The sequence below is a fragment of the Nerophis lumbriciformis genome, linkage group LG03 (genome assembly GCF_033978685.3).
Source record: "Nerophis lumbriciformis linkage group LG03, RoL_Nlum_v2.1, whole genome shotgun sequence".
NCBI classification, from domain to species: Eukaryota; Metazoa; Chordata; class Actinopteri; order Syngnathiformes; family Syngnathidae; genus Nerophis; species Nerophis lumbriciformis.
Window position 1 is genome coordinate 25,858,792 of NC_084550.2, and position 16,207 is coordinate 25,874,998.

Sequence of the window (16,207 nt, forward strand, 5' to 3'; positions counted from 1 at the left end):
AGTCTGATGCTCTATGACTGACTATTTCAGGGTCTCTAAAAAATGTACCTAAATATTTCTGAAGAATGTTTTACTACCAAGAATGTTATGATTATTGCAAACATTTGGCAGATTTTTCAGAAATTTTCAAAAGTTCTTAGGAGGCTAAAAATTAAGTCTTCAAGTGTAGATGAACTATGCTTCAAAATATGTTGTTGTTATGTATTAATGTTTTTTATAACAAAGACGATATTATATAAGTATTGATTTATTGACTGAGCTTATAACATCTTGTTCAACTACTTACCATACGGAACAAGACACCTCTTTTTCAAAAATCATCATCAAAAAAAGGATAAAGTGCCATGACCCGGATTCGAACCGGGGTTGCTGCGGCCACAACACAGAGTACTAACCACTATACGATCACGGCTGTAGCTACTCATCCTGATTGATAATGTGTTTGCTCTCCTGATGTCTAATGTTAAACCATCTGCTCAAGCCACATTCTGTTTGAACGACATCATGGAAGAGAATCTCATTCAGTGTGCTAATACCTAATGTTCTGGGGACATTTCTGTCTCATCCAACAAATAAAGTCAATGGACTTCCTCATTCATCCAGGTCATTGTATTCTCAGGCAGAGGTGTGGACTCGAGTCACATGACTTGGACTCGAGTCAGACTCGAGTCATGAATTTGATGACTTTAGACTCGACTTGACAAAATGTAAAGAGACTTGCAACTCGACTTAGACTTTAACATCAATGACTTGTGACTTCACTTGGACTTGAGCCTTTTGACTTGACATGACTTGACATGACTTGCCACTTTCCCCAAAATCCAAAGCTTAAAAAGTTATTTGGGAGTGCTCCGTATTTTTCATTTTCTTCGTCTGTCTATCAGCGTGTTGTTCCTGTCAGCTGGTGTGCTGTCAGTACAACAGCCAATCAAATTAGAACTACGTTGTTTTCATCACACAGCATTCATCCAATCAAATTGCAGGACAACCAATGAACTAGAGTTGGTCCAACAACGTGCCAGTGATAAACAATTATGTTAAAGTTGGTTTCGTTCGGGTATAAAAACTACGACTTGGTCAACAAAAAACGAATTGCCGTATGCAAATCACGCAGTTCGAATATTACAGACGGAGACGCAACAACTTCCAACTTTGTTCGACATTTGAAGTTGCACAAAGAAGGGTAAGTTTTGTTGTGTTGTGGTGGTGTTAACATTGGACATTAGCATACCTGATAGAGGTCCAGGTCCGAGCGGTAATGGTTTATACAGACGTCCTTAGGATGTCAGACAGTATTTTGATTCTTTTTTGAATGACATCATATAAAAATTGAATGGGTGATCCTTTGAGCCGGATTTGAACCAGCGACCTAAGGATTTCAGCACGAGCAACTACAGTCCTCCACTCTACCAACTGAGCTATCGAAGAGTCTGATGTGGGCATCAGCTTCTACAGTACATTAGACGGACTAAAACATGGCAGTACATTTGTTCCCCTTAAAGTAAACATCTATCTATCATATCAACATCTATCATACAATTGGCAGATTTTGGTTCTGGTCCAGCAGTCAACTACCGCAAGACAGCCAAAGAATCCGGGTAACGGGACAAGTTAGCTCGGCTCTTCCGTTTTAAAGGGCTAAGTCATCCAATGTTGTTTTGTTCTAATGGCGCTGGAGAGAAGGCCGGGTTGTCTAAAAATGTCCGGCACATTCTCTGAAGATGGTCACTCTCCTCATATGCTTTTGTCCACCTTGCTGCCCCTCCTTGGCAAGGATATTTGGAAGTATGTTAAGACAAACAATAAAGAATCAAAGAAATGTCTTCTGTCTTGAGGTTGACACAAAATAGGAACCATAATAGCTGTATGAATCTGGAAAGTGAAGGGAAAGGACCAGAAGAAAATTTAGGGAAATCTCATGGCTGACAAGCTGTGCCAGCAGTTCTGAGGGATGATTCTAAATCCAGAGGCCCAGGCTGCAGCAGTTTGAAAGCCAAGCTAAGTCTAACAGAGGCCCAGGCTATAGCCAGAACAAGGCCAGACTGAAGCGGGCAGACATCCAGGCTATGGCAGGTGAAAAGCCAGGCGGAGGCTAGCAATCATGCCGGCCGGAGACAGTGGAAGGCCAGGCTGAGGTTAGTGGACGTCCAAGCTGCAGCAGGTAGAGCTGATGAAGGCACAGGCTGCAACAAATAGAAGGCCACTAGATTTTAAAGTCCAACAAAAGCGGTCAGTAAAGCCCCGTTTTAGTATTAAGCCTAACATAAACTGTGTTGCTTTGGCCTAAAATATTTACGATATACAACCTGTCCTAGAGATAAGTTATATCTGCCCATGGGGCTAGTGGCGCAATGGATAACGCGTCTGACTACGGATCAGAAGATTCTAGGTTCAATTCCTGGCTAGCTCGTTGATCTTTGTTAATTGAACTGAAACAAAACTCAGTGCCATTTTTTAGGGGAGGTTATTTAATGTAACGGTTGTCCGAATTAAAAATGATGGAAAGGTGTGTGACAACTAATGCTAGGATTCCACCAGCAAGGCTGGCAGGTTAGGGAGACCATTTCAGTAGTGTAAGAGCCACAGAAGGCTTATTAGTAAAAACAACTGGCAAAGAAGAACACAGAGTTCTGCTGAAATCCAGGGTCGAACCAGGGACCTTCAGAGTTGGCAACTTTGGGAGAGGAGCTTCTTTTTTGGTCAAACCCGTCGTTGATGACGATGTAAAACTGGCTTAAGTGTCAATAATGAGGTTTACATTTGACAGTTCCCAGCATGAACATTCTTACTAATTCACTTTCATCTGAGGTAGTCAATATACCAATATGTGCTGAAACCCGGATTAGAATCAAGGACCTTCAGATCTTCAGTCTGACGTTCTACCAACTGAGCGATTTCAGCCGTCACTGCCATTTTTGGGTTAACTTTTTCAAATGTAACCAAGGTCTGCCCTGTGACTTTTGAGGGCTGGAAGGAGGCCTTTGCATGGGGATTTCAGAGCCTATTAAAGGTACTAGAATCGCGGAAACTCAAAAAGAATGTCTCATGCTCCATGACTGAGCATTTTGCGGTCTGTAAAAAATCAAGCAAATACTGTTGGCAAAATTCTGGGGAGCATCCAAGTTAAATCCTGCTCAGGGTTGTCAACTTCGGGAGAGTAGCTTTTTTAGTCTAAATGTTCTTTATTGGTGAAATGTAAAATTAGCTTAGCTGTCAATGATGAGCTTGAGTTTTGACAGTTCCCAGCTGGAACATCTTAACTAATTAACTTTCATCTGAGATTGCCAATATAGCTGTTCTCTCAGACATTGGGAAAATCAGCATTGAAAAGAGCCTGGGTAGCTCAGTTGGCAGGGCATCAGACTTTTAATCTGAGGGTCCAGGGTTCAAGTCCCTATTCAGGTGGCTGATGCTAACTTCTTTAAATTTCTGCAAAGGCTTCCCTTTTCCCCCTTGCAGCAGTCCTGTAACCTGTTTTTAATTTGAGTAGTTTATTCTGTATTTCATTTGAAAAACTGAAACCAAAGAGATGCCTTACATCCACTTTAGCTCTGGTGGGAGAGCGTTAAACCATCATCTGAAAGTTTAAACGCAATCTCTTAAACTCAAATTGTTAGACAGTGTACCTGTATGAACAAGTTGTGGTAATTGTTTTTCTGTAAGTGTGGTAGATACCCCCTTACGTCAGCAGTACCAATAGTTTTTGGGTTCACTTTTTCAAATGTAACCAAGGTCTGCCCTGTTGCTAAGTTTTAAGGGTTGTATAGAGGCCTTTGCATGGGGATCTTAGAGCCTATTATTGGTCAGCAGAACAGGGACTTGAATCCCAGAAACTCAAAAAGAATGTCTGATGCTCCATGACTGAGCATGTCAGGGTCTCAGCAAGACTGGCAGGTCAGGGAGACCATTTCAGTAGTGTCAGAGCCACAGAAATCGTATTAGTAAATCCAACCAAGAAGAAGCCAGTGCTGCGCCGCGCTGTGCTGAAACCCGGGGTCGAACCAGGGACCTTCAGATCTTCAGTCTGACGCTCTCCCACCTGAGCTATTCCAGCTGTACCAATAAGTTGTGGGTTCTCTTTTTCACTAATTACTATTAAAAAAGAAGTAATTTTGTTACAACTTTGCTTACATTTTGTGGAAATTATAGTCACTCTTGGGCCCTCATTTTTACAGGGAAAAATCCTCCCTCCAATTCATGCTCATTTACTCACATTGTCCACCAGATGGCGGCAAATTTTCAGCTGTCAGAAAAGTAGTTTGGACACCCCTGTTCTAAGGTATTCCATTCTGCCCGGAGGTGGAAAAATATACCACTGCCTATGCTGCTAATTTCACAAATGCATATGTATTCTTTACAAATGAGGAATCATTTATAAGGGAGTAAATAGCTTTCAATAGGCAGGAGTCAAACCTAGAAGCTTCTGCTTGGTTCTCAGATGTGTTAACCATTTCACCACTAGCACTGTGACAAATGGACAAGAGTTTTCTTCCGGGGGGGTTATTAAAGATTCCCCATTTCTTGCCAGTAAGACTTCAATTATTCAAGTCCAAAACCCAATTGTCTGTGTCAGCGTAGGTAGTGGATACACTAAAGGCACCCTGCAGTGCTTGGTCAATTATTGATGCCCGTGTGACGGGAGCCACAATTTGAGTGGGAAACATCACCCAACACATCCAACTTATCAGCTCTGATGAGGCTGAAAGGATGTAAATCCTCTCATCAGCTAAGAGCAGCTGAGTTGTGTGGTTTAGATCCAGTTTGTGCTTCCCGGTGGAAGGAAGTCGGTCATACCAGTGACCCCCCCAAGTATGTGTGTCTCAGCAGGGGGCTGAACAGAGTCTCGAGTTAAGGACAGAGGTGTCCAAACGCAAAGGCTGCATACATTTTTGTTTTGTTGGTAAGTTGAACATTTTCAGTGACAAACGGGACACAGCATACCTTAGAAAAATCAAAGAAAGTGACATGAGCAAAAGGGTGGAGCAACAAAGTGACACAGGAACAAAAGGGTGAGCAAGACTTTTAGGTAGCCCAGAGAGAACTTAAGAGAGAGAGAAGCAGTGGGAGTTTCAGTTGGCTTCAAGCGGGCAATGACTTCGCAGCGCTACCTCACCGTGTACAGGGAACAGTTTGCCTCGCCCGGGCGGGTGGAGCGAACGCCACTTCGACCGACTTCTGCCCACAGGAGGAACAACCCTCAGCCAAAGCCGGTAAGATGCAGAGCAGACGATTCCTACCACACACATGTTCTCAGGATTTTAACTCTGTAGTTCAGAATAACTTTTAGGGTTATTGCACTTTTTGTGGAATTTTTGTCTATCGTTCACAATCATTATAAGAGACGTAAATACAAGTCCACTTACTGTGGAGTCAATGGAAGCGGGGGGTACTCTATTCCGACCATAAAGACCTCTTAAATTACCATCCAAAAACTGCCAACAATACTCCATTTAATTTTGTGACTTGAATATTAACCGCGTGTTAGTGATATTGTTATTACAAGTGCTAACGCAGACAAACTATTTATAGCACCATCGTGATCAGCAAGAGCGAACTAGCTTGTGATGCTATACTGATATTATCGGCCGGTGAGCTGCTTTCTCGCCTCCGAGTTAGTGAAATGTAATTTCAGATCACAAATTTTGCCTCTCACCTTGATAGTAGAAGGCTGAGGACATAACCTGACAAGTCGGTCAACTTTTGGCACCCAATTTAGTTCTGGAAATGGTGAGAAAGGCACGAAATACAGCTGCTCGGCTATGGAAACCCATTCCATGAAGCTCTCTGCGTGCTGTACGTGGGCTAATTGTAAGGTCACATGAAGTTTGGAGCTCTGTAGCAACTGACAAGTCTTTGCACTATGCGCTTCAGCATCCGCTGACCCCTCTCTGTCAGTTTACATGGCCTACCACTTGGTGGCTGAGTTGCTGTTGTTCCCAAACTCTTCCATTTTCTTACACAGTTGACTTTGGAATATTTAGGAGCGAGAAAATTTCACGACTGGATTTGTTGCACAGGTGGCATCCAATGACAGTTCCACGCTGGAAATCACTGAGCGCGGCCCATTCTTTCACAAATGTTTGTAGAAACAGTCTCCATGCCTAAGTGCTTGATTTGATACACCTGTGGCCGGGCAAGTGATTAGGACACCTGATTCTAATCATTTGGATGGGTAGCCAAATACTTTTGGCAACATAGTGTCGGTCTATAAATCACTGAATTGTTGAGGTCCAGAATACATCTTTGAAATGCTAAACCCAGTAGGCCTCTGAGATCTGCAGTCTCAGGTCAGACAGCAGAGCCCAGAGATAGTTCTTATTCTGCACATGAATGGAATAAACTGCCAATAAAAAGTCAGGTTATAAACTCTAGTTTATGTTTTGTCTGGTTGCTTTGGCAGGATTTTCTTTTTCCACGTAATCTAAAGACCTGTACCAAACCATGGCACAGACCCCTTCAACCTACATGTCCCGTGTTCACTGGCCGTCCCTTCCTCCCCCCTGTCAGGCTTTTGTCATCCTATAGTCCGGTCAAGACTTGTCCCGTCGACGCTGCGGGCCCGAGGAGACCCCAACACATGCCCGCCATAAACCCACCCGCAGTGCAAGACCTGCAGAAACAACCATTCCCCGCCTGTGTCCAGGTCCACTCAGCGAGGTGATCTTTTACCACCTTAAACTACATTTCGAGCGTTCAAAAACCACAATTCATTACTTTGATTTTAAAGGGGAACATTATCACAATTTCAGAAAGGTTAAAACCATTAAAAATCAGTTCCCAGTGGCCCTATTATATTTTTCGAAATTTTACCCATCACGTAATATCCCTAAAAAAAGCTTCAAAGTGCCTGATTTTAATCATTGTTATATACACCCGTCCATTTTCCTGTGACGTCACATAGTGATGCCAACACAAACAAACATGGCGGAAAGAACAGCAAGCTATAGCGACATTAGCTCGGATTCAGACTCGGATTTCAGCGGCTTAAGCGATTCAACAGATTACGCATGTATTGAAACGGATGGTTGTAGTGTGGAGGCAGGTAGGGAAAATAAAATTGAAGAGGAAACTGAAGCTATTGAGCCATATCGGTTTGAACCGTATGCAAGCGAAACCGACGAAAACGACACGACAGCCAGCAACACGGGAGAAAGCGAGGACGAATTCGGCGATCGCCTTCTAACCAACGATTGGTATGTGTTTGTTTGGCATTAAAGGAAACTAACAACTATGAACTATGTTTACAGCATATGAAATACATTTGGCAACAACATGCACTTTGAGAGTGCAGACAGCCCAATTTTCATCAATTAATATATTCTGTAGACATACTTTCATCCGCGCTCTTTTCATGAAAGCTGATCTGTCCAGTTTTGGAGTTGATGTCAGCAGGCCAGGGAAGCTAGGGTCGATAGGGGGTTTAGCTCGCTCGTCTGCGGGAACAAACTGCCGCCATTGCTTGCCGTGCTACCGAGGGCCTTTGTCCCTGAATTGCTCACACACTCCGGCAGATTCAATGGGGGTCTGGCGGCAGATTTCTTTGACTTTATCGTTGGAAATGCATCTGCTTTGAGTGTCGCAGGATATCCACACATTCTTGCCATCTCTGTCGGAGCATAGCTTTCGTCGGTAAAGTGTGTGGAACAAACGTCCAATTTCTTGCCACTTTCGCATCTTTGGGCCACTGGTGCAACTTGAATCCGTCCCTGTTCGTGTTGTTACACCCTCCGACAACACACCGACGAGGCATGATGTCTCCAAGGTACGGAAAACAGTCAAAAAAACGGAAAATAACAGAGCTGATTTGACTCGGTGTTTGAGAAAATGGCGGATTGCTTTCCGATGTGACGCCACGTTGTGACGTCATCGCTCCGAGAGCGAATATTAGAAAGGCGTTTAATTCGCCAAAATTCACCCATTTAGAGTTCGGAAATCGGTTAAAAAAATATATGGTCTTTTTTCTGCAACATCAAGGTATATATTGACGCTTACATAGGTCTGGTGATAATGTTCCCCTTTAAGGGTTTTCGTGCAGAACTCAAGTGATCTTCCCCTTTCAACTTCTGTTTTTCACAGGAAACATGGAGGCCTACATCCGTGGAAAAAATCCGATATTCGTGATAGTCTTCCAGCTCAGCAAACAACATCGAGGTCTTGTATAACATGATAGACTTGTACTTAACTCACAGTACTCATTAGGGACGCAAAGCATCTGAACCGTTCTTTTTCTGGCCGGACGTCTTTGGTGATTTTTAAGTATTATGAGCACAGATCAGAATTGAATTTTGACGGTTTCCGGTTTTACACAATTATATAAACTGGTGCAAAATATCGCTTACGTCCATTTACTCATAATGTCCAGATGACCGAAATTTCACTAACAAATGTTCTTGATGTATTTTTTGCTCCTGAAAGTAAATCTGGCAGCCATTTTTCGTATTATCTATAAGTTTTTAAGTCATCATCGGCGGTCACTCGAAGCGAGTATAACGGTCCTCCTGGTAGGGGTGTATCCCTTTATGGAGGATGCCTGTGCGTGACTTAGTTTAACGTGGGGAGATTGGCACACAGACAGTCACCACACGATCCTTGACAGAACCGGGTCAGGGTCCAGTGGCACGGAGTCCAAGACGACTGGGGACCCTTTTCTGCTGCAGCCTTCTTCTGCCATCCCAGCCGTTGTGACGCTCCATAGGGTTAGCAATCATCCTCCGCCTGTTCCACCGTTGAGGTCTTGGGTTGTTATTTCCCCATAACTGGGCCCACATGGATGTGGGGGTGCCTTCTTCCGTCATTGCAGCCGTTGTGGTGGTTCTTACATCTACCGTCTTCCGCCTGCGCCGCCGTTGAGGTCTTCACCGTATCCCTGGCTAGGGGGCAGTCAGGTACCTGGGGTAACAGTAGTAAAGGGGTTAACCTCCTAGTGCCCCAAGACCCCATAGAGGAGCCTCCACTGCCGGATGCACTTTTAACGTCATGCCCAGGTTTTTAAGTAACTTTTAACTAAGTGTATTTGGAACGCCACCCCGGTTCTATCGCCAAACTCGATTTGCCGCCCCCTCTTGGTGTGACGTCATCTACAGAACCAGAGCCCATTTCCCCGCATGGACAGTGTGGATAAAAGCATGCAAAATTATTATGTTTCCTCCCGCGACCCCGAAAGGGACAAGCGGTAGAAAATGGATGGATGGATGGGCATGTCATTGCATGTTTGTCCTCAAAATCAGTAGAAGAGGACACAAAACAGAATACTAGTGGCTTACCTTTCTTTTTGCTCTGTTTTTCCGCAGGTTCTGACTAAGTTTTTCCTCCCTTCGAGGGCGCTCCTGATTTTCCGGGATCACATTTGACTTGAGTCTTTTAACTATTATTTTTGTTTACATTTAAACTGCGACCAAAAGGTTAGAATCATTAAAACGACTACTGCAAATTAAACTCCTTATTTTTAGACTAATTCCAAATTTGAAGTCTTGAGATTTTGCATTCGGATTCTCCCGACGAAGATGAAGGGCGCCAGTTAACCCTCAATCGTGGACTTGAAACGACCGTGGCCCTGAAGGAGGCGGCCGACCCTGACCGGGCGGTGTAGTTACAGATCACCATGTTCTTTCAGTATTCCCTTTAGCATCTTTAGGAAAACATCAGTAGAAGAGGACACAACATAGAACACTAGCGACTTACCTTCTGTTTCTCTCGTTTTTGAGGGCCAAATCTGCACTTTTTTCTCTGTTTTCCGCGGGTTCTGACTCGGTCTTTCTCCCGTTGAGGCTGCAACTGATTTTCGGGATCGCATTTGGCTTGAGTCGTCCACATTTTTTTCCATCCAAACCCGCGACCCTTCTTCGTCAAAGTCAGAATCATTAAAACAATGGTCACTTTTTTCCACATTTTGCTACGTTACAGCCTTATTCCAAATGAAAAACTTATTTTTGTCCTCAAAATCAGTAGAAGAGGACACAAAACAGAATACTAGCGGCTTACCTTTCTTTTTGCTCTGTTTTTCGCAGGTTCTGGCTCAGTTTTTCTCCCTTCGAGGGTGCTCCTGATTTTCAGGATGACATTTGACTTGAGTCTTTTAATTATAAATTTTTTTGCATGTAAACTGCGACCAAAAACCTTCTCCTTCAAGGTTAGAATCATTAAAACGACCACTGCAAATTAAACTCCTTTTTTTAAGACTCCTTCCAAATTTCTAGTCTGAGATTTTGCATTTAGGCAGCCAACCCCGACCGGGCGGTGCAGTTACACATCGCCATGTTCTTTCAGTATTCCCTCTAGCATCTTTAGGAAAACATCAGTAGAAGAGGACACAAAATAGAAAACAGTTGCGACTTACCTTCTGTTTCTCTCATATTTGAGGGCCGAATCTGCGCTTTTTTTCTCTGTTTTCCGCGGGTTCTGACTCAGTTTTTCTCCCTTTGAGTGTGCTCCTGATTTCCGGGATCACATTTGACTTGAGTCTTTGAATTATTAATGTTTTTGCATCCAAACTGGGACCAAAAACCTTCTCCTTCAAGGTTAGGATCATAAAAAGAACCACTGCAACTTAATTAAGACTCCTTCCAAATTTCGAGTCTGAAATTTTGCATTCAGATTCTCCCAACAAAGATGAAGGGCACCAATTCGCCCTCAATCGTGGACTTGAAACGACCGTGGCCCTGAAGGAGGCGGCCAACCCTGACTGGGCGGTGCAGTTACACATCACCATGTTCTTTCAGTATTCCCTCTAGCATCTTTAGGAAAACATCAGTAGAAGAGGACACAAAATAGAACACTGGCGACTTACCTTCTGTTTCTCTCATTTTTGAGGGCCGAATCTGCTCTTTTGAAGGGCGCCAGTTAGCCATCAATCGTGGACTTGAAACGACCGTGGCCCTGAAGGAGGCGCGGTCAACCCTGACCGGGCGGTGCAGTTACATATCGGTTGGTAAAGTGGCCGTGCCAGCAACTTGAGGGTTCCAGGTTCCATCCCTGCTTCCGCCATCCTAGTCATTGTGTCCTTGGGCAAGACACTTTACCCACCTGCTCCCAGTGCCACCCACACTGGTTTAACTGTAACTTAGATATTGGCTTTCACTATGTAAAAGCACTTTGAGTCACTAGAGAAAAGCGCTATATAAATACAATTCACTTCACGTTCTTTCAGTATTCCCTTTAGCATCTTTAGGAAAACATCAGTAGAAGAGGACGCAAAATAGAACACTTACCTTCTGTTTCTCTTGTTTTTTAGGGCCGAATTTGCTCTTTTTTTCCTCTGTTTTCCACGGGTTCTGACTCGGTCTTTCTCCCGTTGAGGCTGCTACTGATCTGGCAGGCAAATTTGATCAGTCCTTCAAATTGTGCACAAAAACGACATGATTTCACATGAAAAAAACAATATGAAGTTGCTTCCTGGCTTCTGCGGGTGACGTCAGCAGGTTGGAACTGGCCTGCCTATACATTTTGGAGCTGAAAGTGGGCGTTGCAAAATGTGCTAAACTCGTTAGAAAACAAGCCTAAAATCACTTTTGTGTATATTTTGGGAGGGGTTTTACATTTTTAGGTCCACAACTCTAAAATAAGTCTCAATCTTTAAACTGTCAGGGTAATCTTGGAATGTATTTTATCGGTTCTCATCAGATTGTTCAGTTGTCCTTAATGGAATGGCCAAGCAATGTAGATCATTGTTAACCAACGGACTTTAACCGCCATTTTTTGTACCACATTGGTGTCTCAACAGCTGTTTCCACGTGGTGAAGCCCCGCCAGGCGGCTCGTTACGTCATCCACCCACAGTTCGTCTCAGAGCCCCGCCATTGAGACCATAGCAAGAGGAGCTGCGTTGAAGAATCCTTCAACAATCTAATGGTTTAGTCCTAACCCACTGAAGATGAATCATGTGCAGTGAATTATTTGGTAATTATGTTTGCTTACTCCCTAACATGAATAGTTAAATGGTTGGTTTATATAAACAGTGAAATACAGAAAAGCAACAAAATATTAGTATTTCATGCACCACAAAACCGCCAAAAATGTTGCAATTGGCATTATCAGTGTTTGGCAACATCGTGTTTGTGTCGGTCCTGCAGTTAAAGTAGCGAAACACAAGTTGACTCGATGCTTATTTGTGTTTCCTTGTATCCATTAAACCATATCCAATTGTGTCTACAATCCTCAAAGTATGAGAAAATACTGTCTAAATATTCATCTGCGGTAATCTGGCCAGGATCTTCAGCTCTCGCTGGATCGGTTCGCAGCCGAGTGTGAAGCAACTGGGATGAGAATCAGCACCTCCAAGTCGGAGTCCATGGTTCTCGCCCGGAAAAGGGTGGAGTGCCATCTCCGGGTTGGGGAGGAGACCCTGCCCCAAGTGGAGGAGTTCAAGTACCTCGGAGTCTTGTTCACGAGTGAGGGAAGAGTGGATCGTGAGATCGACAGGCGGATCGGTGCGGCGTCTTCAGTAATGCGGACGCTGTATCGATCCGTTGGGGTGAAGAAGGAGCTGAGCCGGAAGGCAAAGCTCTCAATTTACCGGTCGATCTACGTTCCCATCCTCACCTATGGTCATGAGCTTTGGGTTATGACCGAAAGGACAAGTTCACGGGTACAAGCGGCCGAAATGAGTTTCCTCCGCCGGGTGGCGAGCCTCTCCCTTAGAGATAGGGTGAGAAGCTCTGTCATCCGGGAGGAGCTCAAAGTAAAGCCCCTGCTCCTCCACATGGAGAGGAGCCAGATGAGGTGGTTCGGGCATCTGGTCAGGATGCCACCCGAACGCCTCCCTAGGGAGGTGTTTAGGGCACGTCCGACCGGTAGGAGGCCACGGGGAAGACCCAGGACACGTTAGGAAGACTATGTCTCCCGGCTGGCCTGGAAACGACCTCGGATAAGGGCTGGAAGAAGATAAATGGATGGATGGATTTTAAAGAGACCACAGCAAATCCTTCGATAGCTCAGTTGATAGAGCAAAGGACTGCAGCTCGAAGGGTCACCCATTGCATTTTTATGTGATGTCATTAAAAAAAGAATCTCAAATAATGTCCGACCGGTAGGAGGCCACAGGGAAAACCCAGGACACGTTGGGTAGACTATTTACCATGAATTGATTAACATGGACCCCGACTTAAACAAGTTGAAAAACTTATTGGGGTGTTACCATTTAGTGGTCAGTTGTACGGAATATGTACTGTACTGTGCAATCTACTAATACAAGTTTCAATCAATCAATCAATCAATGTCTCCCGGCTGGCCTGGGAAAGCCTCGGGATCCCCCTGGAAGAGCTGGACGAAGTGGCTGGGGAGAGGGAAGTCTGGGCTTCCCTGCTTAGACTGCCGCCCCCGCGACCCGACCTCAGATAAGCAGAAGAAGATGGATGGATGGATACTGGAAATACGCAAAAATGTGAAAGAGATGTGCTGTTTGTCATTCACAATCCTTCTGTTGGCTTTTTTTATGCATTTGAAATCGTGAATACAAAGCTTAATAATTGAGTCAACAGATGGAGGGTCCTCTGTTGCGCTCATTATATTCTCTAGAAACATCCAGAAAGCGGCTACAAAACTCCGTTTACATGTCGTGACCTGAAATTTAATCAAATATGAGCGATATTGTTATTAAAAGTGCTAACGCAGACGGCACATCGTGGAGGGGGGGTGGGCACAGGTTCGGTGGCCACGGATGAAGCGCTGGCTGTCCAAAGTCGGGACCCGGGGTGGACCACTCGCCTGTGCATCGGATGGGGACATCTCCTGCTGGCCCCACTATGGACTGGACTCTCACTAATATGTTAGATCCACTATGGACTGGACTCTCACAATATTACGTTAGATCCACTATGGACTGGACTCTCACACTATTATGTTAGATCCACTATGGACTGGACTCTCACACTATTATGTTAGATCCACTATGGACTGGACTCTCACACTATTATGTTAGATCCACTATGGACTGGACTCTCACTATTATGAATGATCCACTATGGACTGGACACTCACACTATTATGTTAGATCCACTATGGACTGGACTCTCACTATTATGAATGATCCACTATGGACTGGACTCTCACACTATTATGTTAGATCCACTATGGACTGAACTCTCACTATTATGTTAGATCCACTACGGACTGGACTCTCACTATTATGAATGATCCACTATGGACTGAACTCTCACAATATTATGTTAGATCCACTATGGACTGAACTCTCACTATTATGTTAGATCCACTATTCCTCTCATTATTATGTTAGATCCACTATGGACTGGATTCTCACACTATTATGCGAGATCCACTATGAACTGGACTCTCACACTATTATGTTAGATCCACTATGGACTGGACTGTCACTATTATGTTAGATCCACTATGGACTGGACTCTCACACTATTATGTTAGATCCACTATGGACTGGACTGTCACTATTATGTTAGATCCACTATGGACTGGACTCTCACTATTATGTTAGATCCACTATGGCCTGGACTCTCACACTATTATGCTAGATTCACTATGGACTGGACTCTCACACTATTATGTTAGATCCACTATTGACTGGACTGTCACTATTATGTTAGATCCACTATGGACTGGACTGTCACTATTATGTTAGATCCACTATGGACTGGACTCGCACACTATTTTTGTTGGATCCACTATGGACTGGACTCTCACACTATTATGTTGGATCCATTATGGACTGGATTCTCACTATTATGTTAGATCCACTATGGACTGGACTCTCACAATATTATGGTATATCCACTATGGACTGGACTCTCACACTATTATGTTAGATCCACTATGGACTGGACTCTCACTATTATGTTAGATCCACTATGGACTGGACTCTCACTATTATGTTAGATCCACTATGGACTGGACTCTCACACTATTATGTTAGATCCACTACGGACTGGACTCACACTATTATGTTAGATCCACTATGGACTGGACTCTCACACTATTATGTTAGATCCACTATGGACTGGACTCTCACTATTATGTTAGATCCACTATGGACTGGACTCTCACACTATTATGTTAGATCCACTATGGGCTGGACTCTCACTATTATGTTAGATTCACTATGGACTGGACTCTCACTATTATGAATGATCCACTATGGACTGGACTCTCACTATTATGTTAGATCCACTATGTACTGGACTCTCACTATTATGTTAGATCCACTATGAACTGGACTCTCACAATATTATGCTAGATCCACTATGGACTGGACTCTCACTATTATGTTAGATCCACTATGGACTGGACTCTCACACTATTATGTTAGATCCACTATGGACTGGACTCTCACTATTATGAATGATCCACTATGGACTGGACTCTCACTATTATGTTAGATCCACTATGGACTGGACTCTCACACTATTATGTTAGATCCACTATGGACTGGACTCTCACACTATTATGCTACATCCACTATGGACTGGACTCTCACACTATTATGTTAGATCCACTATGGACTAGACTCTCACACTATTATGTTAGATCCACTATGGACTGGACTCTCACACTATTATGTTAGATCCTCTATGGACTGGACTCTCACACTATTATGTTAGATCCACTATGGACTGGACTCTCACACTATTACTGTATGTTAGATCCACTATGGACTGGACTCTCACAATATTATGCTAGATCCACTCGACGTCCATTGGGGGTCCCCACATCTGCGGTCCCCTCTAAGGTTTCTCATTGTCCCATTGGGTTGAGTTTTTCCTTGCCCTGATGTGGGATCTGAGCCGAAGATGTCGTTGTGGCTTGTGCAGCCCTTTGAGACACTTGTGATTTAGGGCTATATAAGTAAACATTGATTGATTGAGTAGTGCGATAATGCTACGTGGCTATTGTTGATACACTGAGCCGACGGCTGCTTCTCCTCAAACTTGCTAAAAGTACATTTTAGATTATAATTCATGCATCTCTCACTTGGTAGTAGACAAATGTGGCCACAGGCTGGTAGACTTTTTTAATCCCTCAAGATGGCGAAAAAGACACAAAATATGCTTGTTGCAACTTTTTTTTAACCCCTCGTGAGTATTGTGATTCTTCATCTAAACTGAATTAGTGAGCATTCTGTTCAAGAGTGGAAATATTTTAATGTTTAAAAAAAAATTATTGTTAACTTGTACGTTTAGCACTTAGCAATGCTGCGGATGCTAGTGTTTCAATAAAGCTACATCTGGGTAGCGCTCGGCAGA

The 16,207-nt window shown here is 43.7% G+C and overlaps 1 protein-coding gene and 6 non-coding genes across 7 annotated transcripts; 3 read left to right on the forward strand and 4 right to left on the reverse strand.

Moving 5' to 3' along the window:
* Positions 1-340: 340 nt before the first annotated feature.
* trnah-gug (transfer RNA histidin (anticodon GUG)) lies at positions 341-412 on the reverse strand. Its single transcript has one exon. It is a non-coding gene; the product is annotated as a tRNA-His (tRNA).
* A 929-nt stretch (positions 413-1,341) lies between these two features.
* On the reverse strand, positions 1,342-1,428 carry trnay-gua (transfer RNA tyrosine (anticodon GUA)). Its single transcript is given in 2 exon segments — positions 1,342-1,377; positions 1,392-1,428. It is a non-coding gene; the product is annotated as a tRNA-Tyr (tRNA).
* A 909-nt stretch (positions 1,429-2,337) lies between these two features.
* Positions 2,338-2,410, forward strand: trnar-acg (transfer RNA arginine (anticodon ACG)). The gene has a single exon. It is a non-coding gene; the product is annotated as a tRNA-Arg (tRNA).
* Positions 2,411-2,828: 418 nt separating this feature from the next.
* Positions 2,829-2,901, reverse strand: trnaf-gaa (transfer RNA phenylalanine (anticodon GAA)). Its single transcript has one exon. It is a non-coding gene; the product is annotated as a tRNA-Phe (tRNA).
* A 431-nt stretch (positions 2,902-3,332) lies between these two features.
* trnak-uuu (transfer RNA lysine (anticodon UUU)) lies at positions 3,333-3,405 on the forward strand. Its single transcript has one exon. It is a non-coding gene; the product is annotated as a tRNA-Lys (tRNA).
* A 576-nt stretch (positions 3,406-3,981) lies between these two features.
* Positions 3,982-4,054, reverse strand: trnaf-gaa (transfer RNA phenylalanine (anticodon GAA)). Its single transcript has one exon. It is a non-coding gene; the product is annotated as a tRNA-Phe (tRNA).
* A 928-nt stretch (positions 4,055-4,982) lies between these two features.
* LOC133575797 (uncharacterized) lies at positions 4,983-11,927 on the forward strand. The gene is made up of 4 exons (XM_061928644.1): positions 4,983-5,210; positions 6,401-6,657; positions 8,077-8,151; positions 11,720-11,927. The coding sequence occupies exons 1-4, from the start codon at positions 5,091-5,093 to the stop codon at positions 11,796-11,798; spliced, it is 531 nt and encodes a 176-aa protein (XP_061784628.1). The 5' UTR covers positions 4,983-5,090; the 3' UTR covers positions 11,799-11,927.
* Positions 11,928-16,207: the final 4,280 nt, after the last annotated feature.

Coding starts and splice junctions, on each gene's coding strand:
- LOC133575797 (XM_061928644.1), top strand. CDS start 5,091: ATGACTTCGCAGCGCTACCTCACCGTGTACAGGGAACAGTTTGCCTCG. Junction 5,211..6,400: donor ACAACCCTCAGCCAAAGCCG/GTAAGATGCAGA, acceptor TTGCTTTGGCAG/GATTTTCTTTTTCCACGTAA. Junction 8,152..11,719: donor GCTCAGCAAACAACATCGAG/GTCTTGTATAAC, acceptor GTGTCTCAACAG/CTGTTTCCACGTGGTGAAGC.